This window comes from Megalops cyprinoides, chromosome 12 (genome assembly GCF_013368585.1).
Source record: "Megalops cyprinoides isolate fMegCyp1 chromosome 12, fMegCyp1.pri, whole genome shotgun sequence".
Lineage (NCBI taxonomy): Eukaryota > Metazoa > Chordata > Actinopteri > Elopiformes > Megalopidae > Megalops > Megalops cyprinoides.
The window spans coordinates 9,048,081-9,075,461 of NC_050594.1; the positions used below are offsets into that span (position 1 = coordinate 9,048,081).

Here is a 27,381-nt window from a genome sequence, read left to right on the forward strand (position 1 = left end):
TACTCTTTCATTCCTGTTCCTTTTACAGTTAAAAGATGAAATCCAGTTTGAGCATGTTCTATCACCAATGTAAACAGCAAATTCTCACCACCATTTCGGTTGGTACAAAGTCACAATGAGCAAGCTTTGATGAACAGAAAACATTATCAAGGTCCTACTGGAAATCCAGGATTACGATCTTAAGCAGAAAACAAAAATCCATGAAGCAACAAAAAAAATCAAATCACTATTAACAATACAAGCCGTAAGAATATTCTTATTTAACATTTCAGCATCGATATACACAATTTTAGACTTTCTTGCAGAGGAGCAGCTTTGAAGTGGTTGCTACTTTCAGTTGTGAAATCGTAATTTTAAGGCCTCATAGTTAAAGCATAGGGCGGAATCGCACAAATAACAAAACAAACGGAAGGAAAAAACAAACATAAAACAGAAACCCCGCAGAAGTCTGCCTCGCTGACTCTTCTTTGTGGGGTTCAAGGTTCACTGCAAAAAAAAAATAGAAAAAAAAATTCCCGAACTATAAAAGAACTGACAACCAGAAACAGAAATAAAGATGAAAGCTAACCCCAAAAAAAAGTTCGGTTTAAACTGAGACGTCGGTTATCCGGGCGTTGGGATGCAGTTCCCGGTCCGACGGGGCGGCCTCACTTGAGCAGGTTCTGCAGCATGGCGGTGGCGTAGGTGGGCCGGGCCTGCTTGCTCTCGATGGCGCTCTTCAGGTAGTGGATCCCGCCGCAGCGCTCCCAGATCTCCTCGAACTGCCGCGGCAGGATCTCCGCCCCCCGCTTCCGCGTCAGGCCCGTCTCCTCCAGGCTCAGCTCACACATCTCCATGTCGTCTTTCCCTGGGGGCGCAGCATGTTGGGGACAGAGCGTTAGCACTGACAGACGGGACAGAAAGACGAGAGGGACACACAGACAGGAGAGAGGCATGCTCACAAAAAAGCAGGCCAGACTCCAGGCAGGCAAATAGAGAAGAGACAGACAGACAGACAATGGAGAAGAGATACAGACAGACAGATAGACAGACAGAAGAGAGGGGCTCTCCCAAAAAGGTGCAGTCAGAAACTTAGGACAGACAAACGGGAAAGAGGGATAAATGTTTAACGTGATTTGGTATTTAATTACTAGGAAAAAACACTGGGAGATTTTTCTTTTGATAATTTAATTAAGCTATCAGAAGACTGCAATGCATTGATTAGAACCAAGCAATGCAAGCCACATATATGTATGTACCGCAGGGCTGGGTGGCCCCACTCTGACAGGAAACAGGAAGCAGAATGGCATCGGGGACACACCTGCCACCAGCAGGATGGGCTGCTTGTCTGGGTGGAGCTCCATCTGCCGGGCGATCCAGGGCCCGTCGAAGTGGGCGTACCACCAGCCCTTCTTCTTGTTCTGCGGGTCCTTGTACTGGTCGGCCGGGCGTATGAAGGGGATTCGGAAGTAGCGCTGCTGCCGGTTCAGGGCCACCTCCTGCTGGTGGGCGGGCACGGCTGGGGCCGGGTTCTGTTGGGCTGTGGGGGTGGGGGGGGCTGTCACTGTCACACCTGTACCTGCTCACTCTGCTGCACATCTCCCCCTCTAACAGGCAGCTTTCCCTGGCTTCGTGAAACACCCGCTGATCTCCATACCGCCCCTCCCTGTCAATGCTCAGCCTGATTCTTGGTGGTTTGGTTTCTCTTGAGCAAACATGTGACCATTTCTGTCACGCCACTTACCTGTATCTACCCTGCTAGGGGTGAACTCCACTCAGTACCTGTTGAACAGCCCACAGACCTGTGCAGCAGTCAGCTCGGCTGCAGGGTTCAGGTATGGACACAGTGTGCAACAGTCTCAGGGATCATACAGTGAAGTGTGGTGTGATAGTAAGGAGCACTGTCAGGGTTAAACACCTTTTTGTCAGGGTTAAACACCTTTTCAGTTCCAAGGTGGACCGCTGCCGGTACACTATTGGGCAAGGTGCTAAACACAAATTGCCACAAACTGCCAAACTGTAAGCAACCAGATTTATAAATACATATAAGCTGTAAAGGCTATTAAAGTCACTCTGGATAAGAGCATCTGTTATGTAACTGTAACGTAATGTAATGTAATGAGTGGGTTGGTCTGGAAATTGATCCAATAAAATTAAACCCTTAATAAAGGAGTGGACATGAACCTGTGTTTTCCGAGTGTGTGAGGCATATATAAAAAGAAGTGAGGCCACAGAGCAGCTCAGTATTAAAGATGGAACAGCTTTAAGTAAAGTATACAGAGCAGCACATAAAAGGCCCTTAATGGTTCTTCACGTCCAGTGTAAGTGACTCCAATATATATTATAACTATTACAATGTCACTGTGGGGGCCAGCTCTGACAACATTCCCTCATACAATGCCATTTCGTCCATTAGGGTGGATTGCACATCGCCACCACCCGCCCCAAGACAGAGAAAGGTGAGCCGCCACCTTTGCATTTCAGCAAATCCACCTCAAACGTGGAAAAACACTGCCGGCTGCTCAGCCGGGTACATGAGTATGGTCTCAGACTGAATTCTCAAACATCAATCATAGACTTAAGTGGTACTGCAGTGAACCAGAAATTGGTTCAGAATGTTTGGAATCATATTACAGATTTCAGTTCATGGTGTACCGGCGGCTAAATCACTGGCTTTAATATCCAGTTGTGCATCAAAAGATATGAAAGGAGAAGGATTTCCGGTGATGTAAATGCCTCCCCACGTACCCATGCTCAGACGAAAATGCCTACCTTCAAATGCACCCCCCCAGATTTCTCCTGTGCCCCACAGAGAGGAAGAAATACATAATTCATGCAATTTCCGTGCTAAAAATGATGGGAAAGAGCGGGAGCTATGCTTTCAACGGAAAAAGGAGTCGTCTCATCCACCATCTGCAGTTCACTTTACCACCATCTCTGAAATTATATTATACCATGGAATGAATGATAAGTTCTCAAGAGAAAGTAAGTATTTGAAGCGGACCCCCAGGGAAAGTGTTTAGCTGGATAACGGCCCTCTGTATTACGTGTGATAAGCACAACTGAACGCATTCCCTGGCCGATTTTGAAAAGTTGAAGTTGCTGTCAAGAGTCGCTCTCGGCCGGACCAGTCTCTGCGGCACTCAGCGGCGGACGGAAGTCGTACCGTAGTCAGTGACGGACTTCGGGGCCCTCTGCTCAGTTTCCGTGTTGCGCTTCTTGTTCTTCGACTTCCAGGCGTGGTAGACCTTCAGCCGGCGGTGGAACTCCTCGCGGCAGGCGGCCAGCAGCTCGATGTCTGCGGAGTGTCATGGCAGATGGCTTAATGACAGCCAAATGGACAGAGAAATCACACAAATATGCCCAGGCTAGCACAGTCACACACAGCCCCGCACAGTCATGCACAGGTGACAACACCTAATTGCATTGTAGGAAGGAAAAAAAAAACATCAAAAGAAGAGAAACTTCCAGTAAAAACAATTTCAGAAAGGGATTGTTCTTGCCTCTCCTTCACCTCGGCTGCTTGGGTAAATATCCAGTCATATAGATGTGATTAAATGTAAAATGCACCTGACCCTGAATAAAGGTGTCTGCTAAACAAATAAATCATAATGACACCAATCTCCTCTCAGGCAGTACTGCACCTCCAAGTCCCTCAGGACATAAAAAGCTATTTGAGATTCTCATACAGCTCCGAAGATTAAAGTGACACAACTCCAGAAAGTCTGGCCTGAACGTAGCAGGTGATTCCTTCTTTGCAGATCCGCTTTGACAGTGAGAGCAGGATCAATTATTAACCGCAGGCATTAATATGAGATCAAGGGGCGGTTAAGGAGTGGATGCACCTCCACTGTTCATTTCCCTGGGGAGGCTCCCCTCAAGCAGGTTCTTTAAAATGTAGCGGGGGTGCCTCCGGCCTGGGGCAGAGCCCTGATTGGCTGAGCCTGATGCGGCGCGCCGGGATGGGGGGGGTGAACATCACTGGGGTCGGGCTCTTACCGCAGGAGGTGTTGATGGCATCTCGCAGCTCGGCGTACTTCCACTTGCTCAGGTCGTACTTCTTGGTTCCTGCGGCGGCTTTGGTTGCTTGCACCTGGGGACCCCTGGAGTGGCAAAGACAGACCAGTTACAAACAAACAGCAACACCCTGTCAGCACCCACGCTTGGAGGGGAATCCTGAATGCAGGTGAGCTGGTAACCCCCCCCCCCCCCCCCCCCTCCCCAACAGTGAGGGGAATAGTAGATGTTTTGCCGCATTCCTGATGCCATTAGACTCTGGGACACAGGGAACAGTTGGTGTCAGCTGTCATCTTCCTCTCATGACTTTCAAACAGGGGGCCCCACTCTACTGCTGTGGTGGAAGTAAGCGTCATGCAATCAGAGGCGGAGGACTCTAATTAAGGAACTGAACTTGTGACCAAAAGGCTGCCAGTTCAATTCTCTGCCGGAGAGCTGTCCTTGTAACCTTGAAAAAGGTGCTCAGCATTAGTTGCTTCATTAAATATCAGGCTGTATAAATGTTTAACGTGAAAAAAGTATGCTGTGTAAGTTGCTTGAAAGAAGGGATTTGCCAAACAATATAATAAAAATAATTTTCCCCTAGATGCCAGGCTGAAAGTGGTGTATCTCAGCTTAACAGCGGCCCACTATATTTCAGGAGCAGCTGAGTGGTGGTATTTAGAGCCACAGATATGACATCCATGAGGGGGGGATTTCCAGGAACGTCACGTCTGATTACATACATGTGTAAAAGGCAGGAGCGAGAGGGAGGGGGGTTATCAACCATCCTGGCACGTGTGTGTGTACACTCTTTTAACTCCAAAGCCGTGAGTCACGTCAGCCGCACTGATGCCTTTAACTAGGTAAATGCCGGGATTTTCCCCTTTTAGAGTCTGCCTCCAGGGTCAGGGGGCGGTGCCTCTGCAGCAGGGGGGCGGGGCTTTGTGTCAGATCAGGCCTGACACCTTAATCCTATTGCCTTCTGCTCTGAGGCCTTGCCTGCTGACCTGCTGGCTTCATGGAGGTCCTGGGTCTTGCAGAAGAGGGTGAGTCTGAGGCCAGCCAGTGACCGTATCACCCTGTTCTCAAGTTTCTGTTGGTCTCAGTCAGCTTGGACCATTGCAATATTGTGCATGCTCACTAACCTAACAGAAGAGTGACCTGCATGCCATCCTCAGATGGTTCATGAGTCACCAGGGGCCTGACTGCTACCGTAGATAGGCAGTGCAGCATAGCGGTAAGGAGTAGGACTCGTAACCGAAAGGTCGCCAGTTTGATTCCCTGCTGGGGCACTGCTGTTGTACTCTTGGGCAAGGTACTCAGCCCAGAAATGCCTCAGTAAATATCCAGCTGTATAAATGGATAACATATAAAAATTGTAACCTATGTAAGTAGCTCTGGATAGGAGTGTCTGTTAAATGGCAATAATGTGATTACGTGCACATGCATGCTCAAACAAACACACTTGCACATACCAACAGATATACATCCAGGCACGCACACAGGCACACATCTCAGATATCACATCCATCTCATTCACACATTTGACATTTCACAATGTTGCTGGCTGGCAATGCCGATTTAGTGGAATCTCCAGAATGATCAAAACTGTGGGGCATGCGCAACATCACTCCATTTTGTGCGTATTGATCCCGTTCATTTCAGTTTTTTTTCCTGAAGACTTTGTTTTGATTTCGTTGATTAGCCTCCATGACAGACACATGAGACAGTACCCACCTAGCCATCAGTTCAGCCATCTCTTTGGCCATTTCCTCCCTAAAAGGACATGGTCATTTCAACGAGCAACAGTTAGAAATGTGCGAATGGTTTTGAGAATATTTTCAGCATCTTTTCAGTACAAACCTACTCTTTAGGAAGATTACTCTGATGAAGAGGCTACAAACACACCAGTGTTTTTTACAACTTGAGCTAAAATATCAAGGAGCAACCTTTAGGAACTGCAACAATGATTTAGATGCTTACTAATAAAAGAACCAAACAAGGACCAACACATCAGTAGGCATTCTGACATCACCAGTCAAATTGCTAAACCATAACCGTAAACCATAGCTTCCGCTAGAGGTAAAAGTTTCCCCTAAGTGCTGATCTCAGACCAGATTCCCTACAGATTCTGTACAGATTCCCCAGATTCTCTAATGAGCAGCGAGAGCATCTCAGGTCTAAGTCAGTTGTAACACTCATGCTACTAAGCTTAGAGCTAGTAGGTCCTTCCTAGTTTTAGTACTCCATACAAAAAAGAGTGCTTTGAAGCAATGTTAGTTTGGAATATGTGTAAACCATCCACCTCTTTCAAAAGAGCAATCTGCTACAGTCCTAGTGCCACACCCATAATTAAAAAATAATGGTAACTGATCAGGTAACAGATTCTAATGCAATAGGAGCACAAGTTCTACCTGGTTGTACAAAATTGTACATAGAAAACTAGACATGTAATACAAATGTACAATGTAAAAAGCTTCCACAGCTTCTACTAGTTGTAGCTGGTTATGAATCAATTCCATCCTCCATAACTGAATACATATGAATACTTAAAAAAAAAGTCATGTTTAAAAAGAACATACATAGTGAAGCTCTTGAGGTTGTGAAGTCCGTAAGCACTGCAAATAGAGGACAATGTAGTGAGGTTGGCTCAGTGCCTCCAGGTTACTGCGGATGTATGGAGATTGATTGCAAAAAGGCGATTTCCTTTTCAATATCCCTATTTGATTTGGCAAACGATCTATTTCATACTGTTTTAAGGTCCCGTTTACACTACAAGGAATCGACTGACAGATACATTATTATGTATAATGATTGGGTATAACTTTTTTCAAACAGGTCGTAAGGAGGTAACAAGTGGGAAATATAGCAGACTTTACAGGATGGTTGTTTGTGTTTCACTACATTATATTACACTGTATATCAGTGTTAAAGTGTGAGTTTCTAAGCATCAAATCCAAACATACGGAAAGTAGATTTTTAAATCAATTCTGTTTATTACCTCTTTACGACCTGCTCACCATAGGTTTACAATCTACCTTTATAATTAAGTTGTACTTCATTAGTAAAAATGTATAAACAGTAAATATAACCAAGCCTGTAAAATTAAGCACAGCCAGGATCTGTTTGATCCTGGCAGCACGGCTGAATCTCATTATGTCCGAGATGTACTTGGCCCATGGCCAGTAAGCACAAGGCGGGACTGATTGGGGAAAGAATCTGGCATTTAGGTTATTTCCAAATAAAAACTATTGTTAATGATTCCGTTCCAGAGGTAATCATTCTCTTCTGGCTGGTGAGAGATTAGAACATGCAGGGGGGTAACCAACAGCAAGAGGGTGCTGTTCTGTTGTCTTACATTGGTGTGTCTGGGGATGAGATGCCGTTACTGGGAGGGGAGAGAGAGAAAGAGGTTACTGTTCACAACTCTGTAGAGGAGAAACAACTCTTCCTCCTCCTCCTCCTCCTCCATGATGCAGGCTGAGAAGAATAGACCTGAGCTCCAGTCTAGGTCTACAAACTGTTTCCAATGAGGTTCAACCTCAGACCAGATGGTAGAGGGTCTGCTGATTGGCCTCAATCTCACCAATAACACACATTTTCTGTCTAGTCCTGTTCCCAGGAGTCTTGGCCGAGTGGATTTTGGGGGAGTGTGTCTGCGGGGGCGGCTACATTACCTGCGCAGGCCTGCGTCCAGCTGCGCGTCCTCGGTGATGAGCTCCGCCTCGCTCTGGGCGATGCGCATGGCCAGCTCGCGGTCGCGGCGCTCCTGTTCCAGCATGGCCTGCCGCTGTGCCTCCTCCTCCCGCTCCAGGGCCAGCTGCAGCTCCATCTCCGCCTGCAAACGTACATCAACATGCAACCACGTGTTCAAGCGCAAATCAACACCCATCCACACACACACAAACACAGATCAACACCCATCCACACACACAAACACAGATCAACACCCATCCACACACACAAACACAGATCAACACCCATCCACACACACAAACACAGATCAACACCCATCCACACACAAACACAGATCAACACCCATCCACACACAAACACAGATCAACACCCATCCACACACAAACACAGATCAACACCCATCCACACACACAAACACAGATCAACACCCATACACACACACAAACACAGATCAACATCCATCCACATACACAAACACAGATCAACATCCATCCACATGTTCAATCACAAATCAACACCCATCCACACACACAAACACAGATCAACACCCATCCACACACACAAACACAGATCAACACCCATCCACATACAACACAATACAAATCAGCACCCATCCACATACAACACAATACAAATCAGCACCCATCCACACACACAAACACAAATCAACATGCATTCACACAAGAAAAATAAATATACATTCACACGTGCAAACATGCATGGAAACACACATAAACCCATGTAAACGCGCATCAGTATGAATCAGTATGCAGGAACACAAAACATACAATACAAATCAACGCAAAGAAAGAATGTGCCAACATATGCCAAGATATACCAACATGCAGCCACACAACACAACAGTTAGTCTTCTTTCTTCCTCTTTTTTCTGTGAACAGTGCAGTTCTGCAGTACACATGGCATGCTCTGCTTCATAAAGTATTCTACACACTTCACACTACTCTGTGTCACAAGTCATCTCACTGCCACAGCAACAGAGTGGCTGCTCCCAAATAAACAGCTCCCTCTAAAATGAAGACGTCCACAAAGTTGGAGACTGAAACGAAATTCTGTTTTCTGCAAAAAAAGGCTAAATTATTTTGAAAATAAAATCCCAGGTAAAGGGTTTAATCAAGGCGTGATTTAACGCACGGAGTGTCCAAACTTTCCCTGGGTTTCAGGGACAAATAGGGGGTTCTGAACAAACACCAGAAGGTAATAATTAATAATAAGACCTTCAGTGCTGGTGTGTCGGATGATGTATTGGAACTGGGTCTGAGTTGGCCTGTCTTGTTGCAGGCCAGTGTGGTCACTTAGCATGATCGTTTATTTACCCTGAAAAATGAGGTCCATCAACCGATCAATACAACACTAATCAACTCTGTTTTGGAATTGCAAAGTGAATACAGTAGTAGACTCATCTCTTCACCACAGCCACTGCATTCATGCCGGAGGGCAGAAGTGGGACAGGCCAGGTTTATTATTAAGGAAGAATGATGACCTCAACAGGATGAAGAGCCAAGGTAAATGTCTCAAAGTCTACTACATCTGAGTGGAATCTGTCCTGGAAAAATTCCAGATCCTTTTTATCATAACTGTACCCTCACTATGGGGCACTCTCTCCAAATGCACCAGCAACGTAAACAATTACACCCTTTCACTGTGCCTGGCCGGACGTGACTAGACTCGTTACCATGGTCACGCCACCACTAATGAGCCTTCCTGTGTTTGTCTGGACCACAAGGGAATGTCAATTGGACAGCATGTGTCAGGTCAGCAAGGAACACCGGCTGCTCAAACACTTTCAGGGGACAAGGGACAGACCGAGAGCTCTCACAATCTGGGACAAAAAAAAAAAGAAAGACAAAAACAACCCCGCAAAAACAAAAGTTGGAAGCTTGAGGAAGAGAACTTTTAAGACTGAAGGTGAAGAGGACACCAGAGCTAAGAACACAGCTGAGAATAATTCAATGCGAAGAGGCAACTTGAAAGGCGTTTGTGAAGCTCCAGTCCGGGGTTCGAGCCGGATGCCGAAAGCGAGCTTTGAGGGGAGCTTCTGAAAGTCATGAACGATGACAGGTTTATCTGGCGAGGCCGCCTGCTAAAAGCGGTAGTGTTATACATGAATATCAATGGGCTGGGGCTGACTCACTGCTCAGGAAACCCGGTAAAAACCCTTTCTCTGCTGGGCTTTAGGCCGAAAGCTCCGACCCATGTCCATGAGACAGGGTGAGCGAGAAAGGGCATCAACGTCCAAAAGGGGCATGAACACCCCCCCCCCCCCCAAACCGGGCTTTGTTCGACACCCACCTGTATGCTGCGTTCCTCTTCCTCCCTCTTCTTCCTCTCCTCTTCCTCCTGCTTCCTCTTCAGCTCCATCTCTGCCTTCCTGTGAGGGGGAGGAGCCAGGGGCAGAGACTGTTAGCACTCAAAGTTGGCTGTTGCGCCAGGCTATCAAGTCTGGCAGAGGGAAATCACTGTCACCCATCAGCAGCCTCAAACACTACCATTAATGCAACACAAGCTGCTTTCCAGAAACAGGAGGCGGCTGCCACCCTGTGCCTTCGTCACCCCACCCTACCCTAATACGTCAGCAGTGTGGTGTGGCAGAGCGGGAACTTTTCACCTCACCGCCATTGTACCCTTGAGCACAGGTCCCTAATCTTAATTGCTTCAGTAAATTCCCAGGTGCACAAACGGATATGTAAAACTGTAACGTAAGGGCAAATAAATAATAACAATATTAACAACACTTCAGGCGCGGGCCTAATTCATCAAAGGGCTTCAGCGAGGGGGAGCTGGCATTAAAAAACCTGAGCAGCGCTATTTTTTGGAGACGGACCGCATCCTTGGCGGAGGTGAATTAAGCTCATGTTGATATTAACGAGGACGACTCCATCAAGGCCCTGCGACACTGTTACGCTCCGAGGGCCTCGAATTTACCGCCTTAACGGTCCCCCAGGACGTGCCCTTCAGGGGGCGAGCCAGGTGAGTTTGGGGAGGGCGGAATTCGTCAAGAGCCCATAAAGCCGGCAGTGACATCTTTAGTGCGGGGGATCGCTGGCTTGTGACGAGCGAGCGCGCCCCAGCGGAGGGAGGGGAGGGCGGACTCACAGGCGGCGGTCCTCTTCCTCCTGCTTGCGGCGCGTCTCCTCCTCCTCACGCCTCCTCCTCTCGTGCTCCATGTCCTCCTGGATGCGACGGAGGCGTTCCCGCTCTTCCTCCTCCTGCTTCTTCTTCTGCATGGAGCCCAGCAGCTTCTCCACCCGGCCCACCAGCGCCTGGTACTCGCTGTCGATCTGCGCCCGACTCATCACCGTGGCCTGCAAGGGGGGGGGGGGGGGGGCAGAGGCGTGAGGGTGCAGCTGGAGCAAACCAACCAGTCAATCAGTGAATCAGTAAACGAATGAATGAACGAATCAATCAATCCGTTAAACAACCAAAAAACAGAATCTAGATTCACTCAAAGTGCCAGCTCAGAGGGGAAGAGGGGAGACAGAAGCATGAGGCTGGGACTTGAAGAAATGAATGAATCAATTCATGAATCAACCGACCAGATCCAATTTTACTCAAAATGTCTACTTGGAGGGGGACGGGGGGAGACAGAAGCATAAGGTTGGGGCTTAAATGGATAAATGAATCAATCGGCGAATTGCTGCATCAATCAATCCATCAATCAACCAAGTCAAATTTTACTCAAGATGTCGCCTTGGATGGGGGCATGAGACTGGTGGCTAGAATGAATCACTCAATCTATCAATCAATCAATTGGCATATCAATACATTAATCAGTCAATCAACCAACCAACCAAAACCAATAAAATCCACATTCCCTCAAGATGTCACTCTTAGGGCGGGATTCATCAGATAGAGCTTCACAAAATGAGTTACAGAAAAGCAAAATATGGCGAACGCAAGCATGAAACAGAATGGGAGTAAAAGAGCACCAATGACACAGTAACAGTTCCGTGACTGTTCCAAATGGTACTGCACTGTCAAAAATTACAAGACCAAGATTAACATTCAGACACTTGCACTGAAATTAAAAGTAAGTTATATTATGGTATGCCTGTGTTCTGTCTTTGCTGAGAGACAGAATATCCGATTAGCCTACTCTGGTCCACTTAAGGTGATTAGGATGTCGGTACAGACAATTTCCCTTTCATAATGGTCCAGTTATTATATTTATAAAAATTGCATCAATCATTTTATGACACAAACTCAGAATTCTGAGGTGAGAGAGAGAGAGCGAGAGACCGTGCTCCGAAGGCGAGAGTGAGAAATGGCCATTGTCTTTTTTGTTTCTTGTTCTGATTCAGTCAACTTGTGAGAGGGAGCTGAGGAATATTTATTTCACCCTTTGAGAGTGCACGCCATCTCATCCCGTATCTTACATTAACATTATTCAAAGACAGTCATTTGCATCTTTCAGTCCCCATACCCTGTCATTGCCTAACCATGACACAGTGTCTGCTACAATACTGAATATTTATACTGTACATCATACAATAGTACATTTAAATGTACAAATATTTATTTGTAATTCATATCTTATGAATATTGCATGAGTATCTGTCTCACATATTTATCTAGCCTTTTACGTGTTAAAAATTTGATTTCCCGCCCGTGTTCGGGAACGTAACCCTCACTCCTAACATTGTGTCTGTGGGAAAACTAGATTCAGCTCTACATAATCCAGGTTACAACAAGTTTTCCAGGAAAACATTGCATTGCAAAAGGTACTTGAATGTTACTGTGTGGTGTAATGGGCATATCAATCAGACTCTAAACCAGGAGGTTGTGGGCTCAAACCCCAGTGCGAAACATTACTGTTGCACCCTGGAGCGTAGTTATAAACCTGAACGGTGCTGGGAAGACCTAGTGTTATGAATGTATGAAGATTTATACTCTGTGAGCTGGATGAGGGGCTTTGTTGAGCAAATGAAAAATGATGCAAGTCCCACACAGATGATGGCATTTGACTGGAAAAAAAAAGGGGGAGACAGTTCTTTAAAGATGTTCTTAGCCAAAACCCTCATTACACAACCTCTCCAAATCAAAAGAGAAAGGCAGCTTCCACAAACATGTCTCAGAAGTCCATCCTCGTTAGTGGGAGAAAAAAACAAGCCCCATCACGGCTGTCACTGCCTGCTCCTCAGGCTTCTGCTAAGCTGCCAGAGACAGGTTGGGGACAGGGATGGAAATGCCACCAGACTTGTCACCATAAGCACAGGTGCGTCTGAGTCACCAGGGGTAGGGGTGGGGGTGGGGGGGCTGGGGGGTCTGGGGGGGGGGCTGTGAATCATTAATCTGGAGCTTGTGATGAACTGTGAGTAATGTGGATAACCGTTCACATGGGTGCACGCCATGAGATGTTACCTAGACGTCCATCATGCGGGCTGTAGACATTATGCGGCGAGCAACGCTCAATCGCAAACAACAACAAGCACATAAATAGCCCACGCTGGTAATTAACAACCCCAGAGATAAGCAGGAGGGCGAACGAGAGAAGGCCACCCTCATTTAGGGGAATTCTTAACTCCACGGTTACTCGCTGTGTCCGTTGTGAGACTGACGAGGCCTTAACGACCACCAGTAAAAATGTGCAGTTTCCAATCACCAAATGTTTTCAAGTCAGAATGCCTCAACATCCACTTTCACACATTTTGTGTGTGTGTGTGTGTGTGTGTATGTTTATGTACATCAAGAGCAATTTTTTCTAATATTGCTTATAAAACACATTGTTTTGTGTTCCTTTACAATGTCTCTCAAATTGTATATGTGAAATATGATCTGCTATTGCTTTGTGAAAGTTATTGTGTGCAAAGTGCCACATAAAATAAAATTTAACTGATTAACTGATTTACATTTCTGATTTTGACCTAGTGGAAATTACAGTGATGACCACAGGGGTCAGCTGCAGACAGGCCCGAGGATCTGACTTCATTTCTGGGACAGGGGGAGGGCTGTGGAACGAGTCGCGGTGGGTTGGCATGGAAACGGCAGCAGGGCAGGGTGAGCCGCACCTTAATCTTGGCCATGAGGGCGTCGATGGAGGCGTCCAGCTCCTGGATCTGTTTGCTCATCTCTTGCTTGCCCTCCTTCAGCCCGGTAACCACCTTCTGGAGCCCGTCCATTCTCATCTTCAGGTTCCTCACCTTCACCAGCCCGTCAATTCTGCAGAAACATCACACACACACACACACACAATCAGTGGAACCAGCCAAAACGATGAGGACGATTCCCTGCTGTTCCCCTCCATGGGTGGCAGGTACAAGGGGTAGAATATTCACTCTCTGCTGCAAAATCCTTCATCTTTATAAGGCGTCAGAACAGCACATTTTTAAAGTGGTTTAAAACAGCAGACATCCACTCAACAGAGAGACAGACCCATTTCGAGCTGCTGCAATCGCAGACAGACAAAATGACACTGTTCAGCATAGAGGTGCTCTGTGTGCAGCAACTTCTTCATGGGACTGAGTATGACTGGATTTATGTTACAGTGCCTACAGCACTGCCTTTGACTTCAGTGCCCTCCAGCCAAACAGAGAAAAATGGGAGAATGCAGAGTACGAAACAAGCCACGGGTTTCCAGGCACAGCAAATCCATTTAGTGTTCACTATCCCCAGCTAACAACTACCCGTGGTGCCCTAAAGCTAGAGCAATAATTTCCTCCTCCATCAAACATCACTGTCTTCAACTTATGACAGCGTTTCCAATCCAAACTCATCCACCGTGACTGAGGTTTACATGTAGCAGTAAAAAGCATGATGGGAGGGAGATTTAGTGCGCGCTCTCTGATTGGACGAGGGACTCACCGCGGTTTGTGCTTCTTCCTGCACAGCCACATGCGGACGGTCTTCTGGATCATAACGCAAGCGGCGGCGCGGTACCTCATCTTGTTCTTAACTGTTGGGGGGCAGAGAAGGGGGCAAGTAAGTGGCTAAAACCGCCACGTCCGGTTCTGCATTGCTGAGCCGTCACCGACTAACAAGAACAGTCTGGGTTCCTCTTCTGACATTTCGTCCATCCAGCTCAAATGTGCAACTTGTAACATTTTCATTTAAAGGGCAGGGAAGGGAGGGAAGAATATTAAATAAATGGGAAAAAGCAGTGGGCCGCTTCCGTGTGCGCCTTGAGCAATTACACACCGCACGGCGAAATGTTCCCAAGTCACTGGGCTGTGCCCAACATCATCCAGTGTTCCTCCCGAAAGTACTGTCCTCTACAGCTTTCCATTAAAGGGAAACATGTCATTTCTTGGCAGGGGACAGGGAGGGAATGGGGGCGGTCAGGTGGAGATTTTTAGAGTTTTTTCAGGACACCAAATGAAGGTGAGTCATTTTACCATCTCCTGTTGTGACTGACACTGATCCTGTGTGCCTGTAGTGAGACAGGTGCATGATGGGAAGGCGGGCAGGGGCGGGGACGAGCGGTACGTACGCTTGATGACGGACAGGGCGCACCACTGGACCTTCTTCCAGCGGCTGTGGATAAGCCACTTGTTGACCCGCTTCACCAGCTCCGCCAGGTGCTCCGGGTCCGACTTCATGATCTGGTCGAACTCAGCGAACTAAGGGAATGGGATCGGTTCATGAGCAGAGCTCACACCCTCAGACTCCAGAGTGACGTGGCACTTGCTCATACCCAGCAGTAGCACTTTGACTCGGTATTTCCTAATAAACTTCCCTCTTTACTTAATTATTAATTTGATTATTCGCTCGATGCAATGTAACATAGCAGGATATATTACATACACATCACAGTAGCGACAAGAACAATTAAGTCCTTAAGAAACTGAATTAGCTTTATACCCACAATTATTGTCATTAGGTTTCAAGCCACATTGTGACAATAAAAATAATAAAAAAGAGGCAGAATTGTAGCATTGTAGTAAGGAGCAGGACTTTTAACTGAAACGCTGCCGGTCCGATTCCCCACTGGGGCACTACTGTTGTACCTTTAGGCAAGGTATTTAACCCACAACTGCCTCAGTAAATGCCAATAATGTAATGTAATGTAATGTAATAAAAGTCAGCCTGTGTAAGCCTGCTAAAATTTACCAGAGGACATTTCTATGTCTCCCAAACAGAGAGAGAGAAACTTACCTTCCCAGGCCTGAAGAACACTCGGGTCAGCCCAAACTTGTAGTCGTTCTCATTCAGGCCCAGGGCTTTGAATAAAGCCTGCGGATGAGAAGAACGAACCTGTCAGACCCAGACCATCCTAAATCACAGTCTAACGTGTGCTTAAGGCTGGAGCCAGCCTGGGGTTCGGCAGGAGGAAAGAGACCTTGCAGAAGAGCCGTGGGTCCAGTCGGGTCAGCTTAACCGGCATGTACTGCTGGTACATGTTGTAGAGCTCGTGGAAGGGGGCCCTGGAGGGAAAGCCCCCCTGCATCAGATCCAGCACCGAAACCATTCCTTAGAGAGGAACAAAGAGGGGGGAATGAATCAATTACTATCAACACAATAATTAATATGTGTAGTTATTATCATTAGTAGCAATAGAAATAACAATGGCAGCTGTATTAATGAAAATGGTGGACTTAATCTATTAATGATTTACTACACAGTTACGAATTGACTAGTGATTACTTATTCATACATTCATTGACATTTGCATTTATTTATCAGACAGATGCTCTGATCCAGAACAATTTAGAGAAAGGATGTATGAATGGATAGTGGGACAAAAGAATGCATGAATTAATTAGTTTACTGATTAATCCATGCATTCATAAATTCATTAGGAAGCTGCCTGGGATGACTTACAGGAGGTTAGGAGTGAAGTGGAGATCAAAATGGCATTTAAATTCAAAGAACAATCTGCATGGAAGTGAAGTCAACAGCATTGTTACACAATGATAAGCTACAATGCTGCCTTTAACGTTGACGTCCTGAAGTAAAACCAAGCAGTGGGGAGGTAGATACAAGTACAGAGAGCGAAATACGAACTACCAGGAACATGGAACAGGAAATCCAGCTAGGCTTCCAATCATGAACAAACAACAAACTGCACTGGCCTAAAGCAAAGTAATAAATAACTCCTCTGTCAAACATGGATGTCCACACACTGCAGTTTCCTGCTTAGTGTATCCACTACGATGCAAATGTTTAAATGTCAAGGAAAATATGTAGCAGGAGAAGCTGTTAGCTGTGGCTTTCCGTGTGGCTGTGTACTGTGCATTGCACTGCCAGATCTTTACACACCAGAGCACTGCAACTGAGACAAAATCTGGGCTCCTTCGAACTGGTGGCTGACCATCTTCAAGTTGGGCTTCACGCAGCGGATGAAGCTGGAGCCCTTTAAAAAGAAAAAAAAAAATAACGTCTTCGTCATCAAGTCACTGGTCATTAAGAAATTTAACTAACCAAATCAGCATCAACAACAGCAGGAGGTTCCTTTCTCAGTATTTGCATACGAAGGGCTAGTCCAGTGGTTTTCACTACTGCTCCTGGTAATCTAGTCCTGAGGGATTTGGATTAGCCTTTCTACCAGTAGGTGATATACACCTGTAGTAACAGGTGATCCAAGACCAAAGCTGGAGCACAGACCAGAATCTTCTGGAACTTCAGTGAACGCCACTGGACTAGTTTCTTTTACCAGTTGTGTGTCAGGTCTTGTAATGCATATGGTGGCATCTGTGCTGCAAACTGAGATAAGGTCTGCAAAAAGCAGAGCAATCAGACGCAGCGAGTCTTTTGCCTGATCAGCACAGAGTACATGTTGCTCATTACATGCAGGTAATTACTTGGTAACAGGCAAGTGGGTAATGCTCCTCCCTGTAATCTTTGCGTGTTTGTCTCAGCATGGCTATCACCAGATGCATTTACTGTGTGGGAGCAAGGCAGTATGGACAGACAGTAAGGGCAGCCAGGCTCCAACTGGACCCCAGCTTTGCATGTCCTCCGATCCACAGAAACTGCACAAGCACCCATCGGTGCGGAAGGAGCGCAATGGCACGTTTACACACTCACCGTGCTGCGGAGCTTTTCCAGCAGAAGGTTCAACTGGGTCTGTGAAGGGGGAAGAGTGAAGTGGACAGTTTAGCAATGCATGCTGGGTAACACCGCCAGTGCCACAGCCAGTGCTTTGGGGAGGGGGGGCGGGGGTCACATCAAACAGGCAGTGAGGACAACTCCATCAGACATGGGTGGGGGGTGGGTGGTGGGGGGATGGGGAACACAGGAAACGTGCATTGTGGGATGTCAGACAGGTGACGGTGTTTTGACTCAACACTAGATGGATCTCCGCTCTCAACCGCCTCAGTCTTCTGCAGGGGTTGGCACAGGGAAGACAGGCCTCTGCCCGATGTTCAACGCTATTCCTCTGCTTAATTCAGTGGGCGACCGGCGTCTCAATCAAGCAGACAGCTTAGATCTCTGACATTAAACACTGCGTGGTCGCCTTGAATCCTAAAATCCAAATTGGCACAAATATATGCCGCACCTGTTCGGTGTGAGGCAGCACTCTGGCAACAATAAACACCCCTCCCTTAACCTTGTACTGATGGCCATTTTACAGCAAGCAGCATTCAGACGATTACACTCATCGCCATGTGCCAAATCTATTTAGCTGCGAGGTTGAAAATCCAATTTAACCAGGACTTTTAAATTCTGGAGGGCTGGACCGTGTTCATATGGGGTATCAGTGTCAAAGGCAGTGGTGTGGCGCAGTGGATAGACTTCTGACCGGTGGGGTATTGGTTTGAATCCTAGGGAGAAATGTTTCCAGCGTGCCACTGAGAGAGATCTTTATATTATATGATCTGCTAATAGAAATTCACTGCATCAGTAAGTACCCAGTTGTATAAATGCATACTCGGTACAAAGCTGTGCGAGTTGCTCTCGCCCTTGAGGGGGTGTCTGCTGAGTAAATACATTAAAAAAAGAAGGTAAATAAGTTCAATGTGATCCATCACATGCTGTGGCCTCGTGGATCGTGTATGGCTGTCGACAAAAATTCCACTTACAACAGCCATTCATAATTTGTTGAGTATGTGAACAATTCCTCTTGTTCTTAAACAGGCCCTGTAAGTACTTACACCAGGAACGAAGAGAATCTCACAGTCAACATTTCATTTCTGCTGACATATTTATTCTACTAGGCATTTTAGCTATCCCTGCAGATAGTAATGGATTCATTTTTTTGGAGGACTGTGGGTCCTGGAAGATACCAGGGCATATCTGTGCCCTGGCTATACAGCTCTTCTAACAGCCAATACAACTCAGAGCCCATACCTGTGAAGTCAGACACGTAACACCCATGTCACAATGACCAGTATTTTAACCCCTTAATTCTCCCTTAGTTTCCTTTATGGCCTTGAGACACTCACCTATTGGTGAAATCAAATACTGAATAAGCTCACTGACTTCTTCACAACTGGGTCAAAAGATCAGGTTAAACTTAATCTCATTCTCAGGTTTAACCCACTTTCTAGTCACATGTATCATGTTCAGTATCACGTTAACAATAATTACAGTACGAGGTAAAGACAGATTACACATAAAATCCATCAATCAGATTAAAATATTATTATAGTACTAACGACACTCTTGGAGCCATGCTATGTATCCTGTGCCATATCCAGTGAATTTCGGTTGAAAGGACAGGGGAACGGTGTGACAAGTGGCACGATACAGACGGCAAGACCACAGAGGGACAGGTGGGTCACAGTATGTGGATGAGATGTCAGAGGGGGAGGGGTAAGGGGTGATGTAAGGGGTGCGGTTATGGGAGGGGGCAGGGATGAGGGCGGGGAAAGGGATGAGCTGAGAATACAGATTAGGACAGAGGTAAGGATGGGTGTAGAGACAGGGGCAGGGATGGGGGGGCAGGACAGAAATGGGGGCAGGCGGAGGGCAGGGGATAGGGGTAATGAACATGGTTAATGCTCTGCTGGTGAGAGGGGTTCAGCATGAAGCGAGTTACCTTCTCTCCCTGGCTGAGTCTACGCTTCACTGATACCCACTTCAACCCCCCCCCAATAGCTCTGCACTCCCCTCTGCCTCTCCTTCTCTCTATCGAAACGTTCCGCTGACGTTACCCTGTCGTAACATTCCCGGCTCTCTTAGGGGGAAAGGCCCAGGAGAACAGGAGGAGGTCTACAGGTGGAGAAGTCTACAGGTGGAGAGGTCTACAGGTAGAGGAGGGTGGGGGAGAAAAGGAAGGAAAGAGTGAAAGAGTTACAGCATGCTCTCACAGGAAACTGAAAGCAAGTGACAACACAGTCTGCAGGTAGTGGGAGCTTTCTCTCAGTACGCCTCTCCCTCTCTCATACACTCCTGCTGTCTCATTTTTTCCTCTCCCAGTCTGCATCTCTATCTCTCTCACAAACACACACACACACACACACTGTCATGACTGCGGCGTCTTAGCCGGTTGTTTTCTTTTCCCTGTCCATGTGCTTTTGTTTTCCTTGTGTTCTAGCCCTGCCCCGCTCTCCGCCCTGTCTCCGCCCACCTGATTGTCTCGACCTGCCTGCCTGCACACCTGCTTCCCATCACCTCATCAGCCCAGCCCTATATCTCCCTGCTTGTCTCTGTCTTGTTTGCCAGTTCGTCTCAGTTTGCTGTTTCGCTACTCGCCGTCTGTTCTGGTTTGCCTGTTGGTTCCTTTGCTTTGCCTGTTTATTCTTGACTACAATTTCTGGACCTGATTTGTGGAATGTTTGCTGTGTTTTTCTGGTTTTGGACTTTGCCTGTTTTTCATGACTACGTTCCTCATTTTTGCCCTGTGGTTTTGGTCACCGTGTCTGACCGGTTTTTGACTCTGCCTGCCCTGACTTCGTTTTGTGGATTGCCCGTTTGGATTATTAAACCTGTTTTTGGCATCCATCTCCTCTGTCTCCTGAGTTCTGACACACACACGCACACACATACTCTCTGTTTCAAATTCTCTCCATCTGTCTCTCTCTCCTACCTGTCTCTCTCTCACACACACACACACACAGTCACATTTTCATTCCCTGTCTGTCTCACATACTCTGTTTCATATTTTCTGCCTTTCTCTTGTTCTCTTTCTCCCTCTCTCTCTCTCTCACACACACACACACACACTCTCCCTATAAATAGCAAAGGCAAATAACAGTTGTCATTAAAGAAGAACACAGGCACGAAATGAAACAATTTTCTGTACAGAGCCTCCGGGGGTTAGGAACCACAGCTGCATAAATCCATGTCAGAAATAAAAAAAAAAAAAAAAAAAAATCAAAGGCGCACCCTCATCTTACCGTGTAAGCACCTGAGCTGGTGATGAAAGCTGTGACGTGCTGCACAGCTCAAAAGGCTAAAGAAAAATCAAAGGAACGCGTTCTGCTCACCTTGAATTTATTTCCCACGCTGATGAAGCTAAGCTTCCCGGCCTTCTGCTTGGAGTCCTTGGCGTTGTTATAGTTTTCAAAGAGCTCCCGCACGAACTTGTCCTTGGACTCGCACACCAGGCTCTCCAGGGACATGTGCAGGGCGTCATTATTCTTCTCCACAAACTGGGCCTGCGGTCACACCACGGTCACATTGCGGTCCCCGAGACACACCGCGGTCATCTCTCGCCAACGGGCCAAAACACACGCACTTCACTTCAACACGCTCTGGGCCCGCTGCAGTGACCGTAGCAGGGGCTTAAAGCACACGCTCTGAACTGTGTGAGAACTGAATAGGCTTGTTCCTGACATGGGGCCAAGGCAGAGCAGGGCCTTCGCCATGTCTGCTCTGGGTTTGTGTTGCAGTGGGTTTACGAATGACAAGCAGACCACTCATTTCAGTGTATTACTTGTAACGCATTATTGCTGTAAACGTATGATGTGTCAGTGAGATTAGGTTTATGGGGCAACCATGGTACATTGCATTACATTATATTCATTCATTTAACAGATACTCTTATCCAAAGCAACCTCCAGCACAAAAGACCAGTGGGTGTGGTACATGGTAAAAGTACATGGTAGAAGGAGAGAGGGCAGCAGGGCTGGCTGCTGAGAGGCATACCGTCTCGTAGCACACGGCTCCAGCGAAGTGGCGGATGATGAAGCCCTCATCGTCCCTCACGTTCCTGTGCACCGCCAGCTTCGACTTCCTGGGGACCTGCGGGGTGGGAGGGGACCATCAGGCCCTGCACGCACACACAAATTCACCTGCACACACACACACACACACACACACATACACACACACACACACACCTGTACAAACACACACACACACACACACATATACCTGTGCACACAGCCCAAACACACCCACACACATCTGTACACACACACACACACACATGACCCCGGATGCAGTAAGCCCGCCCCGCCCTGCCCTCTAACAGGTAAATCAGCAGGGTGTGTCTCACGGTCAGGCGGAAGTGGTCCTTGTGCTTGGCGTGCACGGCCTCGGCAAAGTGCTGGTCGCTCGGCTGCGGCAGACGGTTCTCCTCATCCAGAATGTCCAGGATGCCTACCAGCTTCGATTCCACCAGGTCTGTGGGTATAAGCAGCAGTACGGCATAGGTTCAAACCCCGGGCGTGATTCTACTGCTCAATATAAAAGTCCCTAATTTACTCCTTACATCAGCTCATTTGCTCTTTAGATAACCTAAGAGCCTACAACCATATAAAATACCTACTTGCACAGCACACCATTCTGATTCCTATAAATGTGTCTTTGTTTCACAGTTGTTGCAAGTTATAGTTACTATTTCCCAACTCTAGTGCTGAGGACCCACTGTGTGTATCTGGTTCAGTGTCAACAGAACTTAAGTAATGAAGGACGAGCTGACTGCTGTCACGAGATGTCCAATGCAGATCAGTATTCAGTGAGGGGCACTGAGCCCCATTATTTGTGCCCAGCTGGAACTAAAACCCACACTAACAGCGCTCCACCACAACCAGGAGAAGGAGAAGCGCTGAACTAGACAGTATCAATGGATTGCAGAGGGACGCAGAGGCTATAAACACTGCATGTCTCTCTGGATAAGAGCATCTGCTTGGCATATCAATAATGCAACATAACAATGAGAGCGGGCCGTTTGGAACAACATGTGACAGAGCCAGGCGCGGATATCTGCATGAGAAGAAACCTGCTCATGAATTTATGGGTATTCATTGAGCGGGAGCCGGATATTTGCAAGTCAAAGTGCGGCAACGGATCGTTGAAACGACACTTGAATATTAAGGGTACTAAAATGGGGTTCGCCGGGGGAGGGGGGAGGGGGAAGGGGGGGCGTGGCGGAGGCGATGCGCTGGTTTAGTTTGACGACAAGCTGTCTGTCAGAGTTTGACTGGACTGCGGTAACGAGGCCTGGCATTGCTCTTGAGTTGGGAGCTGAACAGGGGTATGACGCGGTGTCATGTGATCGCTGTTTTTTTTTTATTTAACGATCACCGTATTCATTATTCGTGGGGTAACCCCGAGAGACGGAGCACTTCCTTCTCCAGGGGATCCTGTTGGCTGAGGCTTCGAGAGGCAGAGACAGAGAGGATCAAAGCAACGCTGTTTCGAAGATGCAATCTTCAGCGGCCCGTGCTCCTCCGTGTTTCTGATCGAATTACCGCGTATGACTCTATCTGTTTGTTCTGAAAAGCTCTGCACTTCAGACTGCACCAACACAGTTTGATATCAAAGCCTTCTTTCATCAGTTTCACTTTGTCAGACTGCGCATAGGAGTGAGTGCATCTGTCTGTTCAGGTGCTGGGTATGCCGTTTGCTTAGCCACGTCTTCCAATTAAGGACCAGGTAGCATAAATACGGACACACATGAAAAGGGGGGAGCAGGGAGGTTCGCGTAAATTTTGTACTCCTCATTTTAAACAATTTTAGTCCTTTGTGAAAACTATTTTCATACCTTTTACTTGTGCATATGTATCCCTTTCATCCTGTCATACTTATTTAAATATATTTAAATACATCAATCATTTTGTCATGTCACAGTTTCTGTCTTTGTTTTCAGGAAAGCCTTTTTCTGTGAGAAGCAATGGGCCAGCCTCATCAGATGCTGCCACAGAGGCAATGCCGCTGTGAGCGTGATCCTGCCATACGCCTTGACAGGTTTGGCTCTGGCTCATCGTCGCCCTCTATAGGATGCAGTGATTACAGTAAGTCGGGGATGGATGAAACTGGACCACATTATCCTGAAACTGGTTTAGCTTCAGGCAGCTGTGCGGCTTCAGTAGGAATGCACCTTTGCTGAGCTCTACTGGGTGCCGTCTTTCAGACAGAGCAAATGGACCCATCTCTTAATAGCTCTCGGTATCTGACACCACCAGATTAGCCTGCCTTTTGCCCATTTTCACTGGGTTTATAATAAGTAAAGATGCCCTGCATTATAGCCAATGGAGACTTCCACACCACCCCTAGTGCTGTCTTGGGCTCTCCTCCTTCACTAAGATTAGTTGGGTTTCTGTCACATTAACTTCTATCTGTCACATTAGTTTCTACCAGAACCAGGCAACAGTCTCATGGTACAAGGCCATAACCCTCCCCTAAACAATCTGGCCTATGCAATTCTGGTGTGGGTGCAGGATGGGATATCCAAGGCCTCTGGAAGTTTCTTACGTCCTACGGCTATAGCGTTCCTCTCTCACAGCTCTAGGGGCAGGGCTTTGCGTATTTACAACGTTGAATCAACGTCCACATTCTCCTACCTACATTACATTACACTGCATTATTGTCATTTAGCAGTCGCTCCCAACCAGAGCGACTTACATAGGTTACAGTTTTTACATGTTATCCATTTATACAGCTGGATATTTACTGAGGCAATTCTGGGTTTAGTACCATGCCCAAGGGTACATCAGCAATGCCCAAGGTGTGGAATCAAACCAGCAACCTTTCAGTTATGAGCCCTGCTCCTTACCTCTATTCTAAACTGCTACCGCTATTCTACACTGCTGGTCCTACCTATTCCTGGCCCCCACCCCCCAAGTTTCCTGCATCTGCTCCATGCCCGCAGTTGTTTTTGCGGGGCCTCCCACTCCGGGCCTGAGAGCTTTGTTTACCACACACTGCTGCAAAAGGGGATAGTGTGAGTGTCCCTTCAGAATGCAGAACACTGGGCCTGCATCGAAATCATGTGGGCAGAGAACACTGACTGACTCGGTATGGTTTCAGGCGTAAACTAGGGCTACACAAAGCTTGCTGGAAAGGGCTTACTGCATGTGGAGCTGGCAGAAGCATTTGTGCACATATTTCTTTTGAAGTTGGAGAAGGTGTGAGAGCAGGTGTGTGTGTGTGTGTGTGTGCACATGAAACTAACCTATGCAGTCCTGGTTGTCCACATAGTGAACCTCATTGACCCCCAGTCCCTCCTTCTGGTACAGCTCTTGCTCCTGGAAAGGATGAGGAGGGCATGAGAGGACTCCAGTTAATCAGTTAATGCAGATCCAGCAAAGATAAACACTGTTCTCCATGCAGACGTTCCCCTTGGCCCTTCCGGAACCCGCTCGGAGAAAGCAGCATCCAAACCCACACCTGCCTCCCCGCCAAACACACCCAGAGGAGTCACCGGCTCTGTGAAGCTGTGCCAGCTATGCAAATCGCAGCCTGAGCTCGTGTGCTCCTTTCACACCCATGACCAGGGTTGACCGCTGGGACGACTGACAAAAAAGGGCGGAGGAATGACCCCGCCTCCTTCTGTTTTGGGCAGCAGAGGACATTCACTGACTCGCTCACGCGCCTGCTGTCACGTGCCCGGGAGACCACCCCCCGCGGCCACGAATAAGACATTAGGAGAAGGGGTGTCAAACTCGGCCCCTCAAGGGCTGGTGCGCACGCTGGGCTTTTGCTCCAAACGATTATGCTGACTTAATGAGCCCAATTAGTCCGCCGTATACATTTAAGCTGATGCATTTCCCACGATGCACTGCAGTACGCCGTGTGAGCAGAGGGCACGTGTGTCCTTTTCTGCTGTGATGTATCTTTTAGTCGAGAATGCCCCCAACTTTTAATTGATTAGTCTTGAGTGACTGATTAGAAGGATTTAAAAATGAAGACAAAGGACTACAGCAAAGCCCACATGCACAGCGGCCCTCCAGAAACAGAGTGTGCCGACCGCTGTCCTGATGGGGTCCCGTCTGAGGCCGAACCACAGCGGCGGTGCTTCGGCTCAGGAATTCTCACCTCCTTCAGAATGCGTTCGTTAAAGAACTGCTGCAGCTTCTCATTACAGTAGTTGATGCAGAACTGCTCAAAGCTGTTGTGCTCAAAATATTCTGGTGGGAAAAACAAAAACAGAAATCACATGAATAATGCACCGCTTCACACAAAAAGCCAACATGAATCTTTTCTCTAAGATGTTTCCCGCTGTTCTTGTTATTTCAGAGGAGGGTCTGGCTGCACATCCACAAAGATAGTCTCATAAAAAGACATCCATGGATGTGACATCCTTTATCATAACTTAACTCAAACTCTAAAGACAACCTCAACACTGGCCCTTATGACAACCGTAACTCAAGTCCTAACCCTAAACATAACCGCAAACTCTGACCCCACCCCCAACCCTAACACTAGCATAAATCCCAACCCTAATCCTAGTGCCCCCACTAACCATGATGCTGAATTCATTTATAGAGGCCAACAACAAAGAAAAGCAGAACCCATCTGCAAGTCAAGGTTGCACTTGGGAAAGGACCAGAGGAGAGGACCGCAGCTGTACTGACCAAACCCAGCGATATCCAACACCCCGATGAAGTTGGAGGAGGTGTCGAAGGGGAAGCACTGGTTGACCCTGGTGACCACGTGGTCGAAGAGGCGGCTGTACACGGCTTTGGCCAGGGCGTCCCTCGCATTGTTCGCCTGTTCCACTTTTAGCGGCACCCTGGGGAAAAGGGGGGGGCAAAGCGGGGGCATAGCAGGGTCAGAAAATTGGGCCATGGCTTCCCAAAAGGCAGAGCCGCTTCGGACCACAATAAACGATTCTTTCAGATGGCCTTTGAGCACTTGGTAAAAAAAAATGCTTTGTTTTAGTGGGGCAAACTGGCCAAAGTTTCCGGACACAGTGACCTTTTCTGATCCACCTTTCAAACAAATTACCATTAAAAAAAGTTACAAAACTTATAATGCACACACCCACCTGAGCCCTGCTCAAACTCTGTCTTTGTTCAGCTATACAGTGAGTTTTAATATATCCATAACAGACACTCAGAGGCTCTGACCTCTATCCTTCCAGCTAAGACATCACCGTGTGCTCAACATGGCTTCCTCCTGGGTGACGAGCTAATTAACGTTGAATCATTATTAGCTTCCCACTCTTTTTCTCCCTCTAAGGCCGTTGGATGACCTCAGCTCCGGTACACTTTGTACATTAGACTCTAATAGTGGCTGAATAAACACTGAGGTACATGTTAAGAGTAATGACTGCTGTCTTTTTAAGGTTTCAAGCATCTTCTTTAGTGCCCTCTGCTGGTGGAGTTAATGAACATTGCTCCTGTACTCAGGTCCCCACCACGGACTTTGAGCTATATCCAGATAACTATATATCCTTCAGGACAAACAGTTTCATTTTATCCATGTGTACAGCTGAATGCGGACTTGAGGGTAAGTCCTTTCAAAAATGCAACAAGCTAGGTACTAGTGTGAAGACAGTACAGCAGGGACAGGAATCAGGAATGAAGTTGTTCCAGTGCGAGACGACAGGGATGAATGGACAACATTCCAGCTGAGATTATGCCCAGCCATGCAGTTTCGTGCTGTTCTTCATGACAATGGGCCGAGGTTACTATCTCT

General features: G+C 47.2%; 1 protein-coding gene across 2 annotated transcripts in view; it reads right to left on the reverse strand.

The window, feature by feature from the left end:
- Positions 1-332: 332 nt before the first annotated feature.
- The window catches only part of myo6b (myosin VIb), a 58,828-nt gene continuing 31,779 nt past the window's right edge, over positions 333-27,381 (reverse strand). The window contains exons 13-32 of one of the 2 annotated variants that reach the window (XM_036542220.1): positions 26,316-26,473; positions 25,777-25,868; positions 24,914-24,986; positions 22,013-22,140; positions 21,661-21,756; positions 21,000-21,170; positions 17,656-17,694; positions 16,888-16,981; positions 15,968-16,098; positions 15,784-15,861; positions 15,119-15,248; positions 14,494-14,584; positions 13,701-13,851; positions 10,789-10,997; positions 9,985-10,063; positions 7,656-7,816; positions 3,979-4,082; positions 3,146-3,277; positions 1,301-1,519; positions 333-847 (exon numbers count right to left, since the gene is read on the reverse strand). In XM_036542220.1, the coding sequence (XP_036398113.1) occupies positions 648-847; positions 1,301-1,519; positions 3,146-3,277; positions 3,979-4,082; positions 7,656-7,816; positions 9,985-10,063; positions 10,789-10,997; positions 13,701-13,851; positions 14,494-14,584; positions 15,119-15,248; positions 15,784-15,861; positions 15,968-16,098; positions 16,888-16,981; positions 17,656-17,694; positions 21,000-21,170; positions 21,661-21,756; positions 22,013-22,140; positions 24,914-24,986; positions 25,777-25,868; positions 26,316-26,473 (2,536 nt within the window). In that variant the 3' untranslated portion in view covers positions 333-647. Of the gene's footprint in view, positions 848-1,300; positions 1,520-3,145; positions 3,278-3,978; positions 4,083-7,655; positions 7,817-9,984; positions 10,064-10,788; positions 10,998-13,700; positions 13,852-14,493; positions 14,585-15,118; positions 15,249-15,783; positions 15,862-15,967; positions 16,099-16,887; positions 16,982-17,655; positions 17,695-19,609; positions 19,799-20,999; positions 21,171-21,660; positions 21,757-22,012; positions 22,141-24,913; positions 24,987-25,776; positions 25,869-26,315; positions 26,474-27,381 lie in introns of those variants that run through there. The other variant, XR_005005359.1, reaches the window with a different exon arrangement.